Source organism: Pituophis catenifer, unplaced genomic scaffold (assembly GCF_029215685.1).
Source record: "Pituophis catenifer annectens isolate HBS135680 unplaced genomic scaffold, rPitCat1.0.hap2 SCAF_14, whole genome shotgun sequence".
In the NCBI taxonomy this organism is placed as follows: Eukaryota; Metazoa; Chordata; class Lepidosauria; order Squamata; family Colubridae; genus Pituophis; species Pituophis catenifer.
The window spans coordinates 2,997,982-3,012,150 of record NW_027256894.1 but is presented as its reverse complement, the minus strand read 5'-3'; the positions used below and the strand labels follow the sequence as shown (position 1 = coordinate 3,012,150).

The 14,169-nt window shown below is 45.4% G+C and overlaps 1 protein-coding gene across 1 annotated transcript in view; it reads left to right on the top strand.

Annotated features, from left to right (window-relative positions):
- Window positions 1-175: 175 nt before the first annotated feature.
- The window catches only part of IQCH (IQ motif containing H), a 127,557-nt gene continuing 113,563 nt past the window's right edge, over window positions 176-14,169 (top strand). The window contains exons 1-4 of the mRNA XM_070953366.1: window positions 176-226; window positions 3,907-4,023; window positions 4,560-4,657; window positions 8,888-8,996. Coding sequence (XP_070809467.1) covers window positions 176-226; window positions 3,907-4,023; window positions 4,560-4,657; window positions 8,888-8,996 — 375 coding nt within the window. The remainder of the gene's footprint in view (window positions 227-3,906; window positions 4,024-4,559; window positions 4,658-8,887; window positions 8,997-14,169) is intronic.

The window sequence follows — 14,169 nt, the reverse complement described above, 5'->3', positions numbered from 1 at the left end:
TTTTTCTTTCGCGAGCAGAAAGCGGATTTGGGTCCGGTTCACATGGCTAAGGCCTTTTCCTCCCCCCCTTCATAAGGGGCCCGTGGTCCGGGCCCGAGCCGCGCGTCCCGTTGCTAGGAGGCGAGGTCACGTGGCTGCCGGTGCCTTGCCGAGCGCTGGAGGGGGAGGATCCGCCATGGCGGGGGTGGCCGGGCCGGGGGTCGAGCTGGGCTGCGTCTTGGTGCAGGTGGGTCGAAGGAAGGCGGCTCCCCGGACCCCATCGCGCCACTGACCGACATGATGGGCTCCAGAGCCCCCACCCCCACCCCGGGGCAGGGGGGGGGAGTTTGGCCAGCCTAAGCCACGACTTGGCTAACCATGGTCTGTTGCATAAACCACGATGGGCGGGGCTTTCACGGCTGGCCTTGCATAAATGGACCGTGGCTGGGTTGGCAAAGCGACCCTCTCGGCCCTTTTAAGTTTTTTTTTTTTTAAGTTTAAAAAAATATTTTTTTTTAATGGTGGTTTGAATCTGGAAAGGCTGCCCTGAGCTAAAGCCGGCTTGTTGCCTTAATCTTGGTTAGTTAGGAAAATCCTTAGGGAGGATTCACACCCTGGTCAGCACTTCTTTACTCTCCTACCATCAGGCAGGAGATACAAAACGGGGGTCTCCAACCTGGGCCACTTTAAACCTGGCGGACTTCAACTCCCAGAATCCCCCAGCCAGCTTTTAGAAGAAAAATGCAATAAACACGGAATTGATGCTCAGTTGCTGCACAGCCTCCTTCTAGCCTTCCGCCTTTTAATTGCGTTTTTGCATGGCCCTTCTCTGCCTTGTGTGTATCTCATATAGATTTAACAAATGTTTTCCTCTCCCATTTTAATATAATTTACAGATCCCTCAGAAGTTACTGTATTCCCTTTTTAATGTCTAACCTTAGCCTTCTGGTGAAGAAAAAGCAGATTTAGTAGACATCTTCCAAAATAACTGAGTGTCATCTGTCTTTTGGACTACTCTGGCAGTATGAGCAGCTTAGAAGAGATACAGCTTAGAGCTGATTAAATATCTAAATGGGAAATACAATGTACTAGTCTCCAATGGAACTATCTTTGGTTTGATTTCAGAAATATTCCTTTAACAGATGTAGAATAAATGTATATATAAATAAATATATTATCGGCCAGGAGGGCAAATCTATTTTTTCAATCAGAGTTTTGTCTTAAAAACCACATGACTGACATTCAGAATTTTTCATACTTACTTTGGAAGATCCTACCTGTCTTGACAAATATATTATTTTCTGATAGTAGAAACCAATGCACTCATGTCACAACTGCACAACTTAGCAACTAGAAACAACTAGGTAGCTTTTACCTAGTGGGAAATGAATCTACCTACTTTCTGATAAAAGTTACAGGACCCATGTTCCCTTGGTTCCAGAGACTCGCCTCAATTTTAGATGCACTAAGATTGTGCATCTAAAGATTGTGTTAGTAACAGTCTTTTCCAAAAGGATGCTGTTTCAAAGCATCATAACTACTAGAATGCCTGAAGAGAATGAAGTGGACAAGCTGGGTACCAGCCACTCAATTCTATGTTCCCCTTGGCTTTAATTGGCTCCATTTGCAGTGACATTTTTCTCAACCATAAGGAAATGAGGCCTCTGTTCCACTAGTTCCAGAGATCACATGTCATATTGGCACCTGAACTCCTTTCTAAGAATGTTCTTTTTTTCCAATAATTTGTTTTATTCACAAAATTAAAATAGAAACTCCAAGAAAGAAAAAACAAACCTAAACAAGGGGGAAAACAAATTTCCACACATTTTTAATTGATGAAATTCCCTTTCTTTGGCCTGTTCGCACTTCAGGTGGCCAAGTCTACACTCCAGCAGTCTTGCATTTCTGCAGGTACAACTGGCAGGTCTGCAGGCCAAGGAGCCCAGTGACCATTGGACAGCACCAGCTTGCCAGCAAGGAGGCCACCAATGCCCTGGGTGCTCAGCCTCACCCTTCGCCTTGGGAGCTCAGCTGAGGTTCAGGCCACCTAGCTACCCACCTGTCCATTCTTAGCTCACAGGCCATACAGAGACAGATGGCAGGGTGGATTTGGCTCATGGGCTCTAGTAGTTCGTTGACCAGCTGATCTGGAATTTATCAAGTAGAGTAGAAAGGATTGTCCCATGTTCTCTATTTTTCAGCAATTTTTCTTAGTAGATGAAGGGTAGAGAGGATGCTTATCAAATTTACAGATGACAAAAGATGTAGTGGGATACCTAAAAACACACACACAAAAAATTTCACCAAAGTCACAAAAATTAGGGAAGGACCAGCATTTGAGGGTTCACGTCTACTTGACAAGATGGCAAAGGGGATTGGGAAAAAAGAGATGGACTGCTAGCCAGGAGATGTTGCCAGCTAGGTGTAAATAAAGCCCAAAGTGTCAGAGGCTTATGGATAACCATATAAATCCTCAGTTTACAAGCAGCCACTTAGCGACTGAAGTTACAGCAGAGCTCTGCGGGGGTTCATATGACCAGGATTTGACATTCTAACCGGACCTCTGCAGTCACTTCTGGGGCTTGGTAGCTGGGCTGCATTTATGGCCGTTTGGTGTCTTAACTGCATTTTGCTGAAAATTTATTTACCTCCAGTTCTCTACAAAACCTCACCTATAGCAAGCTGTTAGTTCACTTAACACCCATACATTCACTTAGTGGCACCAGGGATTCACTGAACAACTGCCACAAAATGGTCCTAAAATCAGGCTATAGCCATGATGGGCATTCTCCATTGCGGTTGTAACTCAAGGACTACCTGTGCATCTAGCTATTGGCTTTTGTTAGATTCCTTCAGGCAGGGGAATAGTTAAGTCAGGGATGCTGAGCAAGCAATAAATCATTTGACTCTGTTTTTACTGCATCCCAAATTCTGCCATGGTTGAAGTTGTAAAAGACAGTTTGGAGGAAGGAATCTATTTGTGTAATTGCTTAAGCTAAAATGTCTTTGCATGGCTGAAAGAAAAAACAGCATTTTCTGTCTGATAAAATAAAGCAGGAGGGGGAAATCAGAAGAAACTCTTTGCAAATGAAGTTTGGTTGGTTGCTCCTAAGAAACGATAAGGGTACGTGACCGTAGATTAGAAATGTTAAAATATTTAAATAGTTAAAAATGTTTAGAAGCAAGATTATTAACTTTATTGGCATTTACTCTCAGTTGAAGTACCGTATATATTGGAATGCAGCTGCACAGTAGAATTCTTCATATCCAAGTCTCATTGAGCGTCATACCTATTATTGGAACTGAAGCCTAAATCAATAACATTGGTATTTGAGTCAGACTATGTTGGTACAGCACACTAATCCATCAAACGCACTTAAGAAATTGCACATCATGCTAAGCCAAAGAACATGACTTAATTGGGTAGCCTTGTTGACATTATACACTGCAACACAATGGGGCTGTTTGATGTTGGTTCAGCCTTGGTGTTTTGTCAACAGTGGCTGAATATGTTAACCTGGTCATGCACACCTGCAGAGAAGGCCAGCAGGCAGAGAGGGCCAGCAGGTAAATGTGGACAGGTGTGATGATGCAATCACACTTACACATTTTTCTCCAGCATCCTGTTGCAAGATCATAATAACATTTGTGTGATGATATAATTGTATGTGTGTGGTTATTTTAATTTGTGGACATCACTGAACCCAGCCTGGTGGTGGTTGTTTTTTCCTGTCAAATGGTCTTGTTGGAGAATATGTGATACTTGCACTATCCCAACTCCAGCCCTGTAATTTGAAATGCCAGCGTTTGTCTCCCACTCGTAACATTCCAGAAGACTCTGAGATTTAAGCAGCCTGATACTTTTCAGTCTTAACTTCAGAGGTGCATTTATATTCATGTGCATTCAGTGCATGCTTTCTTTTCTAGGTTCAAGAAGATCTTCAGCAGTTGAAGGAAGAACTGCGAGGTTTCAGCCATGACTGGGAAACAGCAGATACTGACATTCTAGAATCAGTTGTTGAAAAGGCAGAGAACAGACTGAGGGTAAGTGGATTGCCTCTCTTTTAGTGGTAAACTACACATCCTTGAGTTACAACAGTTCATTTAGTGACCCTTTCGAAGTTACAACGGTGCTGAAAAAAGTGACTTATGGCCATTGTTCACACTTACGACCGTTGTGGCATCTCAATGGTCACGTGATCCAAATTCAAATGCATGACAACCATCTCATTATTTATGATCATTGCGGTGCTCTGGTGTCATGTGATCAACCTTTTGCGACCTTCTGACAAGCAAAGTGAATGGGGAAGCCAGATTCACTTAATGACTGTTACTAACTTAACAACTGCACTAATTCACTTAGAAATGTATAAAGAAAGGTCCTAACCTGGATCAAAATTCACTTAACAGATGTCTCACTTAGCAGCAGAAATGTTGGGCTCACTTCTGGTCATAAGTCAAGGACTACTTAGGGAGGGAGGGAGGGAGAGAGAAAGAAAGAAAGAAAGAGAGAGAGAGAGAAAGAGAGATGCAGATATATAAAGAGATAAACATACATATTTTCTCTCTATCCTGAACAGAAACATGCAGAAAACTATTTAAATGCAGTGAACAGATCAGTGCTAACTATTTTCCCAGCGGACGATGCAAAACCGTCTTCAAGACAAATTTCCAAATGGTAAGAACATTCAGTTTGATTGGATAAATGTCTTTAAGGGGTAGAATTTGGCTGCTTTTAAGGAGTCAAAGATAGTTTTCAGAAGCCACTTCCAAACATCAAGTCTTCCGCTTCCTGGGAAGGAGAGGACAAGGAGTTGACTGAATTCACATGACATTGAATAGCTTTGCTTGGTGCTGCCTGACTGCCTTCTTCTGAAGGTCTGTGGTTTGGAAATGGCAGCCCACACCTTGTTTTGGTCTCACTGGGTTGTTCATCAGAAATTTCTGGCTGAGAATGTCTCCAGATTGAGAACAAAAGAGCCGAGGTGGCGCAGTGGTTAGGGTGCAGTACTGCAGCTAATTCAGCTGACTGCTAGTTCAGCAGATCAGCGGATCAAATCTCACCGGCTCAAGGTTGATTCAGCCTTCCATCCTTCCGAGGTGGGTAAAATGAGGACCCAGATTGTTGGGGGCAATATGCTATTTAGTATACTGTCTTTGGTGTAAGCCGCCCAGAGTCCTCGGAGAGTGGGCGGCATAGAAATATGATTAATAAAATAAAAAATAATAAACCATCGAACATTCTCTCTCTTTCCTTCCTGGGAAGACCCCAGCATCTTGCATGCAGGATGGCAAGCCTTAAAACAAGGTGTGGATAGTGCTAACTCACTTGCACACTAGTTTTGGGGGATGGTCTGTGACAATTCGCCCTGGCCAACTCACTGCAGGACAAGAGTTACACTAATATCAAAGAATTGGCGGAATAGAATCATTAAAGAAAGGATGCAAAAGGAGGGGCAGAATGAAATACGAATGGCAAAAGTTAAAATAAATTTATTTTAAATAATAAAATTGAATTTGTAAATTATCCAAAGACGAGTTTTCCCACGGTGAGTTGGCTATGATGAGTTAGCTGTGGCGAGTTGGTCAAGTTGTCCCATTCCCTTGGGGGAGCTGTGGCTGGATGTAGAGGAGTAACCAGGCTTGTGTTGGGCAAACCCTTTCTTGTCTGGACTCCTCAAATATCTGTAGCTGCTTATCTGTGGCTGTTGAATAAGATGAAAGAAATAGTCATGGTTTATTCAGCCAATTCCGTATTTATTTATTTTAGCAGTTCTTGCAGTAGCCACAGGCTTCGCTTAAACAAATTAGGAACAAACCAAGAAACCACAAATTGATGTACATTCACATATCATGCCAAGTTATAGATTAAAACTATGTCCACAAGAAATTGTGCTTTCACATTGTGGTTTGCTGTTGTTGAAGAAAGCATGATTTATGTTCACTGACCACGTTTGCATGTGGTCAGTCAAAACCAAACTACGGTATATTACAGCTTAGAGTATCTGTAAACCCCAGCAAATATCAGTATATATATGTAGTCCTCGACTTACAGCTGTAATGGAGCCTTCCCAGGATGGTTGTAAGTCATAATGGTCAAAAAGAGCTGGTCATCTCAGGCAACCTGAGTTTACGACCTTTTTTTATAGTGGTTGTTAAGCAAATCACTATGTTCATTCACTGAATCTGTGGCCATTAAGCAAACATGGCAGTCATTAAGTGAACCTACTGTTCGCCATTGAGTGTTTTTGCCAAAATCCGGAAGTAAACACCATTTTTGGGGGCAAAAACATAAATTGGGGTCACATGACCTTGAGACCATGCAAACAGTCATAAATGCAGGCCAGTTACTGAGCATTTGAAATGTGGACATGTGACAGTGGGGATGCGGCCATCAGAACTGGGTTATAAATACCTTTTGGTGGTCCGTCATAATCTTTAACAGTCACTAAGTGACCAGTTGTAAGTCAAAGACTACCTGGAACATTAATACCTTTCTGTGTGACTTACATTTTATCCTAATTACAGTTAAACCTCAACTCACAACCATAATTGAGCCCACAATTTATGTTGCTAAGTGAAACATTTGTTAAGTGAGTTTGCTCTATTTTACAACCTTACTTGCCCCAGTGGTTAAGTGAATCATCTCAGTTATTAAATTAGCAATACGGTTGTTAAGTGAATCTGGGTTCCCCATTGACTTCACTTGTCAGAAGGTCACAAAAGGGGATCCCAGGACACAGCAACCGCCATAAATAGGAACCCGTTGCCAAGGGTCTGAATTTTGTAAGTGTGAAAAGTTACTTTTTCTGGTGCCGTTTTAAACAGCAAACGAACTTTGAACAGTAAACGAACTTGTAAGTGGAGAACTACCTACACTGAATTTCTTCTTTGGGGGATATAAAAATAAAAGGCCACCTCTTTGGCCTGCTTTCTGATTCCATTTATTTATTTATTTATTTATTTATTTATTTATTTATTTATTAGATTTCTATACCGCCCTACTCCCGAAGGACTCAGGGCGGTGCACAGCCAAACAATAAAAACACATACAATACAAAATTTAAAAAATAGAATAAAATCAAATTAAATAATTTTGGCCCTGACAAATTTAAAACCCCAAACTTTTAAAACCAATTTAAAATTGAATATATAAATACTAAAAGATATTTAAAATTTTAAAAATCTTTTATAAAAGAGGGGGAAAATTAGGCCAGGCCGGCCTGGTGAAATAGTAAGGTCTTTAAGGCGCGGCGGAAGGTGCGCAGATCCGGGATCCTCCGTATCTCTGGGGGGAGCTCGTTCCAGATAGTAGGTGCCCCCACAGAGAAGGCTCTCCCCCTGGGGGCCGCCAGTCGGCATTGTTTGGCTGACGGCACCCGGAGGAGCCCCTCTCTATGGGAGCGTACCGGCCGGTGGGAGGCTATTGGTGGTAGTAGGTGGTCCCGCAAGTACCCGGGTCCTAAGCCATGGAGCGCTTTAAAGGTGGTAACCAAAACCTTGAAGCGCACCCGGAAGACCACCGGGAGCCAGTGCAGCTCGCGCAGGAGAGGTGTTACATGGGAACGCCATGTCGCTCCCATTACCACCCGCGCGGCCGCACTCTGCGCCAGTTGGAGCCTCCGGGTGCTCCTCAAGGGGAGCCCCATGTAGAGAGCGTTGCAATAGTCCAGGCGGGAGGTGACAAGGGCATGAGTGACCGTGCGTAAAGAGTCCCGATCCAGAAAGGGACGCAACTGGCGAATCAGGCGAACCTGATGAAAAATCCTCCCGGTCACGGCCGTCAAGTGCTCTTCTAAAGACAGCCGTGAATCCAGGAGGACGCCCAAGTTGCGAGCCCTCTCCGTGGGGGCCAATGATTCGCCCCCAATAGTCAGTGATGGCGTCAACTGACTATATCGGGACGTCGGAAACCACAGCCACTCAGTCTTGGATGGGTTGAGCCTGAGCCTGTTCCTCCCCATCCAGATCCGTACGGCCTCCAGGCACCGGGACATCACTTCAAGGGCATCGTTGGGGTGATCCGGGGTGGAGATGTACAGCTGAGTGTCGTCAGCGTACTGATGGTACTCCACCCCGAAACCACGGATAATCTCGCCCAGCGGCTTCACATAAATGTTGAACAGGAGAGGCGAGAGGACCGACCCTTGCGGCACCCCACATATGAGGGGCCTCGGGGTCGACCTCTGTCCCCCTGTCAACACAGACTGCGACCGGTCAGAGAGAAAGGAGGAGAACCACCGCAACACAGTGCCTCCCACCCCCAACTCTTCCAACCGGTGCAGCATGATACCATGGTCGATGGTATCAAAAGCCGCTGAGAGATCTAACAGGACCAGGACAGAGGAGCACCCCCTGTCCTGAGCCCTCCAGAGATCATCAACCAACGCGACCAATGCCGTTTCCGTGCTGTACCCGGGCCTGAAGCCCGACTGGAACGGATCCAGATACGTCGTTTCATCCAGGTGCTGGGGGAGCTGTTGCGCGACCACACTCTCAACAACCTTCGCAACAAAGCGAAGATTGGAGACCGGACGATAATTTACCAACATTGCCGGGTCCAGGGAAGGCTTCTTGAGGAGAGGCCTCACCACCGCCTCTTTCAAGGCGGCGGGAAAGTCACCCTCACTCAGCGAAGCATTTATAATCCCCTGGAGCCAGCCTCGTGTCACTTCCCGGGAAGCCAGTACTAACCAGGAAGGACACGGGTCCAATAAACAAGTGGTCGCGTTCAGTCTACCCAGAATCCTGTCCACGTCCTCAGGGGTCACAGGATCAAACTCATCCCAGATAACATTCTCAAGACCTGCCCCTGTCTCTCCCCCTGAGACTACCCAGTCGGAGTCCAAATCTTCCCGAATCTGAGTGATTTTGTCATAATGATTTTGTCATTCTCTTCCCAATTTAGGGGAATCCCCTTGGAGCCTCCTCAGAAAGAAATCTCGTTCCCCAAGATGCCGGTGATGGCCCCTCCTGGCAGTGCAGCCCTGCCTCCAGCCTCATCCTTGGGCTCAAAGGTTTGAAGCAGCGATGTCTTTAATCTTGCCAGGGATCCCGCCGTCTAGTTCTCCTCCCAAGTGATCTCACTCCGAGGAAAGGCCCACTTTGGATTTTGTTCTGCAGCCTAGAAAACAGGTTGCGGGGCAGGCTTCCTCTTTCCCTAGGGGCAAAAAAAATGGAGCCATAAGGTTTAGGATGATGGCCTGGTCTTTTTAGTAAACCAAGGTGGCTTCTTCACAAGCCTCCCCTGATTTTCTCCCTACCGCAGAGATAGATGGAGGGAAGCGACTGGCCCACAATCCCTAGTGAGCTCTGACACAAACCGGAACTTGAAATGGAATCTCTCTGGTCCCAGTGCAGCAACTTAACCCCATGTTTCTCTGCCTTGGCAGAGAAGATGCATGGCCTTCAATAACCAGAATTCCTCCAGCAGCAAAACTGGCCAGGTAATTCTGGGAGTTGAAGTCCACCTACTTGCAAACTGCCAAGGCTAGGAAAACCTGCCTTAACCACTGCATTGCACCAAGAACACCAAGTCTTGGCCTGGATCAGCACAGACAGAAGAGGAAAATGCAGCTAATCCATTCGTCCTGTAGGCTTCAATTACTTTTACGAGGGTGGAGGTTCGTTCTCTCAGCTTGTGGGTTAGTTTCCAAACATTTCATTGCCAGGCTAGATAACACGTTCAGCGGAATTTAGGGGTTGGTGTTCTTCTGCTTATAAGGGCTTTGTGTGGTCAGTAGGTCTTGTGATGGGGAGGTCACATCAGGTGAGGGTCATGTCAGGTGAGGGTCTTGTGATGGGGAGGTCACATCAGGTGAGGGTCATGTCAGGTGAGGGTCTTGTGATGGGAAGATCATGTCAGGTGAGGGTCTTGTGATGGGGAGGTCACATCAGGTGAGGGTCATATCAGGTGAGGGTCTTGTGATGGGGAGGTCACATCAGGTGAGGGTCATGTCAGGTGAGGGTCTTGTGATGGGAAGATCATGTCAGGTGAGGGTAATTGGGAGGATCATGACCTATTACAAGACCCTCACCTGATGTGACTTCCCTACTGACCAGGTGAAGCCCTTATAAACAGACACTGACATCTCCTAAGCTCTGCTGAAGATGTTACCTAGCCTGGTAACGAAACATTTGGAAACCAACCCGCAAGCTCAGAGAATGAACCTCCACCCTTATCCTCCAGCTGACCTTCAGGTATTTGTCACTATCACAATCTTACACTTATGTACTCATAATGACTGGAAATTTTGAGCTTCATTTTATAGATGTCAGTGACTAGAGTGTTAGCCCACCAGTCTTAGCGTGGGGAGCAGCATTAGCAGAAGACACAAGCATGGCTGAAGGCAGTGCAACTGATGGTGTTGGGCTGAAAAGCATGCAGGGCCTCTGTAAAGGATGATCTGCCCATTCCGGAATGGCAATTGAGTTCAAGAGGGGAAGGAGCAGCAATGGGCCCATCCAGGTTCCCCTCAGAGCATATGGACCAATACCTCCACGGTCCCTTCTAGCCCTCCCAAGTCTATGATTCTATATGTGTCGTTGACCTATGAGGGGGTCTAGTTACTAACCTCAGGAAAGGAAATGGAAGCCTGTGTAGCCAGGGTGATCTTTGGCTCGTTGAGGATATTCTTTATTATTACAGGTAGCCCTCAACAATTGAGCCAAAATTTCTGTTGCTAAGCAAGGCAGTTGTTAAGTGAGTTTTGGCCCATTTGATGACATCTCTTGCACAGTTGTTAAGTGAATCACTGCAGTTACCCGGTTCTTAAATGAATCTGGCTTTCCCATTGACTTTGCTTGTTGAAATGTGTTTGAATATTAGTAGCTCGGGTTGGTGGTTAGGCTGAGATAAACAAATCTAATGCTAATCTGTGCCAGAGTTCCAGAAAAACCCAACTCCAAATAAAAACTCCGAGACAGGCATTTTCTCAAAGTTCCCATTTATTAGAGTAGGTATATTGGCACATCTGGGAAAACCCGAATCTGAGAGTTCTGGGTTTTCCCTCAGAAACTCAAAACCCCCAAAACCATCCCCTCACTCATCAGTCCGTCACACAGTCCAATCACCATCCGTCCCATCTCGACACAGCACTCCAACCACTCCTTCTCCAGATGCAGGATTGTCCTGACCTTGACCGAAAGGAAGAATGCTATTTTGTCTAACTATATTCCCTCTACTAAATCCCCCCTCCTACTTTCCCACACACGAGAAAGTGGCAGCGTGGAAGCTTCCAGGGCTAATGTGCAGGGGTGAAATCCAGCAGGTTCTGACAGATTCTGGAGAACCGGTAGTGGAAATTTTGAGTAGTTCAGAGAACCGGCAAATACCACCTCTGGCTGGCCCCAGAGTGGGGAGGGAATGGAGATTTTGCAATATCCTTCCCCCAGGAGTGGGGAGGGAATGGGGATTTTGCAGTATCCTTCCCCTGCCACGTCCATGCCAACCAAGCCACACCACGCCCACCAAGCACGCCCACAGAACCGGTAGTAAAAAAAATTGAATTTTACCACTGCTAATATGGCTTCCAAAGCTGACAATCTGCATCGCACAGACAATACTTAAAAACCAAAGACTGTAGCTCAGTAACAACAGCCAGCCAATCAAACAGTCTGAAATCAGACCATGACTCAGAAATATCTGAAAAAAACAACATTCAGACTAATTTGCGTCTCATAAAAAGGTATTTAAAGACCAGTGTTCTGACAGACGAGCACAATTCAAAGCACACTGACAATGTCTCTCGAATGGTGATGAAACCTTTGCCACCAAATTTCCAAGCTCGGAGCTCAAACCAACAGCCTGACTTTGCTTGTCGCAAAAGGTGATCACATGGCCTCTGGACACTGCGACCGTCATAAATATGAGACAGTTGCCAAGCATCTGAATTTTGATCACACGACCATGGGATTGCTGCAATGGTTGTAAGTGTGAAAACGGGTCCTAAGTCACTTTTTTCACTTCGAACAGTCACTAAATCAGTGTTTCTCAACCTTGGTAGCTTGAAGATGGGTGGACTTCAACTCCCAGAATCCCACAGCCAGCGCTGCTGGCTGGGGGATTCTGGGAGTTGAAGTCCACCCATCTTCAAGCTTCCAAGGTTGAGAAACACTGCACTAAATGAAAGGCTGTAAATCGAGGAAATCCAGCTGAGAGATAGAGGCCTCCTGCCTGTCCTGAGCTTCTGAGCACAGAACAGATTAGAAATCTGTGAGAAGACAAATGAAACATGTCCCAGCTTGAAATCAAGTTTCACTGAGGCCCATTTGTGAGGATCTACATTCTTTCGCAGGGCCTTGTTAGAACTGAAACTTTGGTGTGAAATATTTTGAGACCAGGAAAGCTAGAGAGGACCTGTAGCAAATTCTGCCCAGATTTAAGAGGGGGCAGCCATGCTTGTTCCTTACCCACCAGCTGAGGGGTCATTTCCAAAGTAACCTTTCCAAGAAAACTACTAGGAGAGATTATCTTCATCCTGTCAAGGAAGCCCAAATGTTTTGCTGCCTGTCCTTTGGCAGAAGGAAGTTGTGGGAGCTTCATCCCTGGAAGCTTTCAAGAAGAGGCTGGACTGCCATCTGCCAGATATGGTGTAGGGTCTTTTGCTCAGGTGGGGGGTTGGACTAGATGACCTACAAGGTCCCTTCCAACTCTGTTAATCTGTTTAATGGTCAATGAAATCACACATTCTCCACGAACATCATCTCTTCCACATCGAGATAATTTGTATCTTGTATGTTAACTCCTGAACATATAATGAAAGCATTATATTTATTAATATAATAAGTACACATGAGGTTATTTTAAAAAGTTTTCTCTCCCTGTAAGTAAATCCTTTCTCGGTCCTTATGGCGATCAAAATACCTGGATCTGTTCAGGGGTGGGTTCTAATTTTTTTTTACTACCGGTTCTGTGGGCGTGGCTTATTTTATGGGCGTGGCTTGATGGTCATGTGACAATTCTTTAGGATTTAGCAGAGGTACTGGTCTACCAGGCTTTTAACTGCTTGCAGAGCTGTACCCGTCTACCCATTTTTTGTTTTTGGAGGCACCGGTCTACCCATTTGTTATTCGAGCGCTCTGGTGGCCCTTTGAAGCCCCGCGGCAAGAGTTTAAACAGTTTTTTTTCCCTCTAGCCGATCAGCTGGGACTCAGGAGGCAGCAATAGATTGGGGGTGGGGCCAAATAAAAGGTAAGAATAATGCGGTGGGGGTGGGGGCCAGAACCGGTTTGGTGATGTCATATCGTCACCGCTACCAGCTCGGCTGGACCGGGAGGAACCCACCACTGGATCTGTTACATCCGGATAATATCCGAGATGTCACTCCCTTTAGAATCCGAATTTTCATTTCTTTAGATATTATGAATGTGTTGCCTGTTGTTCATTTTTGACCTGCCACACATAATAATATTTTGTGTCCAAAATAATTTGCCCAACAGCGGATAAATTCGCACAGGCAGGTTCTGTAAACTTTTATTAATCAACCACTCAGTTACATGGATGGTGACAACTCAGTTGTGTGAGCCTGTGATTGCAGAACTCACTGGCAGGAAAAACATTTGGGCAAGCCAAAAAGGAACAAAATCTGATTTTTCAATTACTTCCCAAGTGAAATTCTTTGGGTGTGTGTGACCTCAGTAAGCTAAGAACGAATTGGAGGGATCCGTTTCGGTTCATTCACTTTGAGTGAGTTCTTTAAAAGAATGTTAAAAGCCCAGAATTTTTAGCAGTGGTCTCCGGTGGGTTTGGCAGGACTGTTTTCAGCTGCTGATGAAAGCAGAATTTTGCTAAACCTGCGGCATACGCTGGAGAGTTCAGAGTTAAGTGAAAGGTGGAGAAAGGATGGAGAACTGCACCTCGTTCCTGCTGATTTCTCCTTTCCTCCCTCACCACAAGCTGCCATTCGCTGTCGAAGAATAGTTTTGTTGACTTTCTAACATGGGGAGTTCTAATTTTAGCTGTGATTGTTGGGACAAGGAAGTCTGTTGGGATTCCAGAGAGTTAGAATGCTTTATACACAGAATCACAGAGCTGGAAAGGGACTTTGGAGGTCTTCTAGTCCAACCCCTGGCTCAAGCAGGAGACTTTATACAATTCCAGAGTGGTGGCTGTCCACTCGCTTTTTAAAAGCCTCCGGTAATGGAACTCCCACAACGTCAGGAGGCAAGTCGTTCCACAGGTTAATTGTT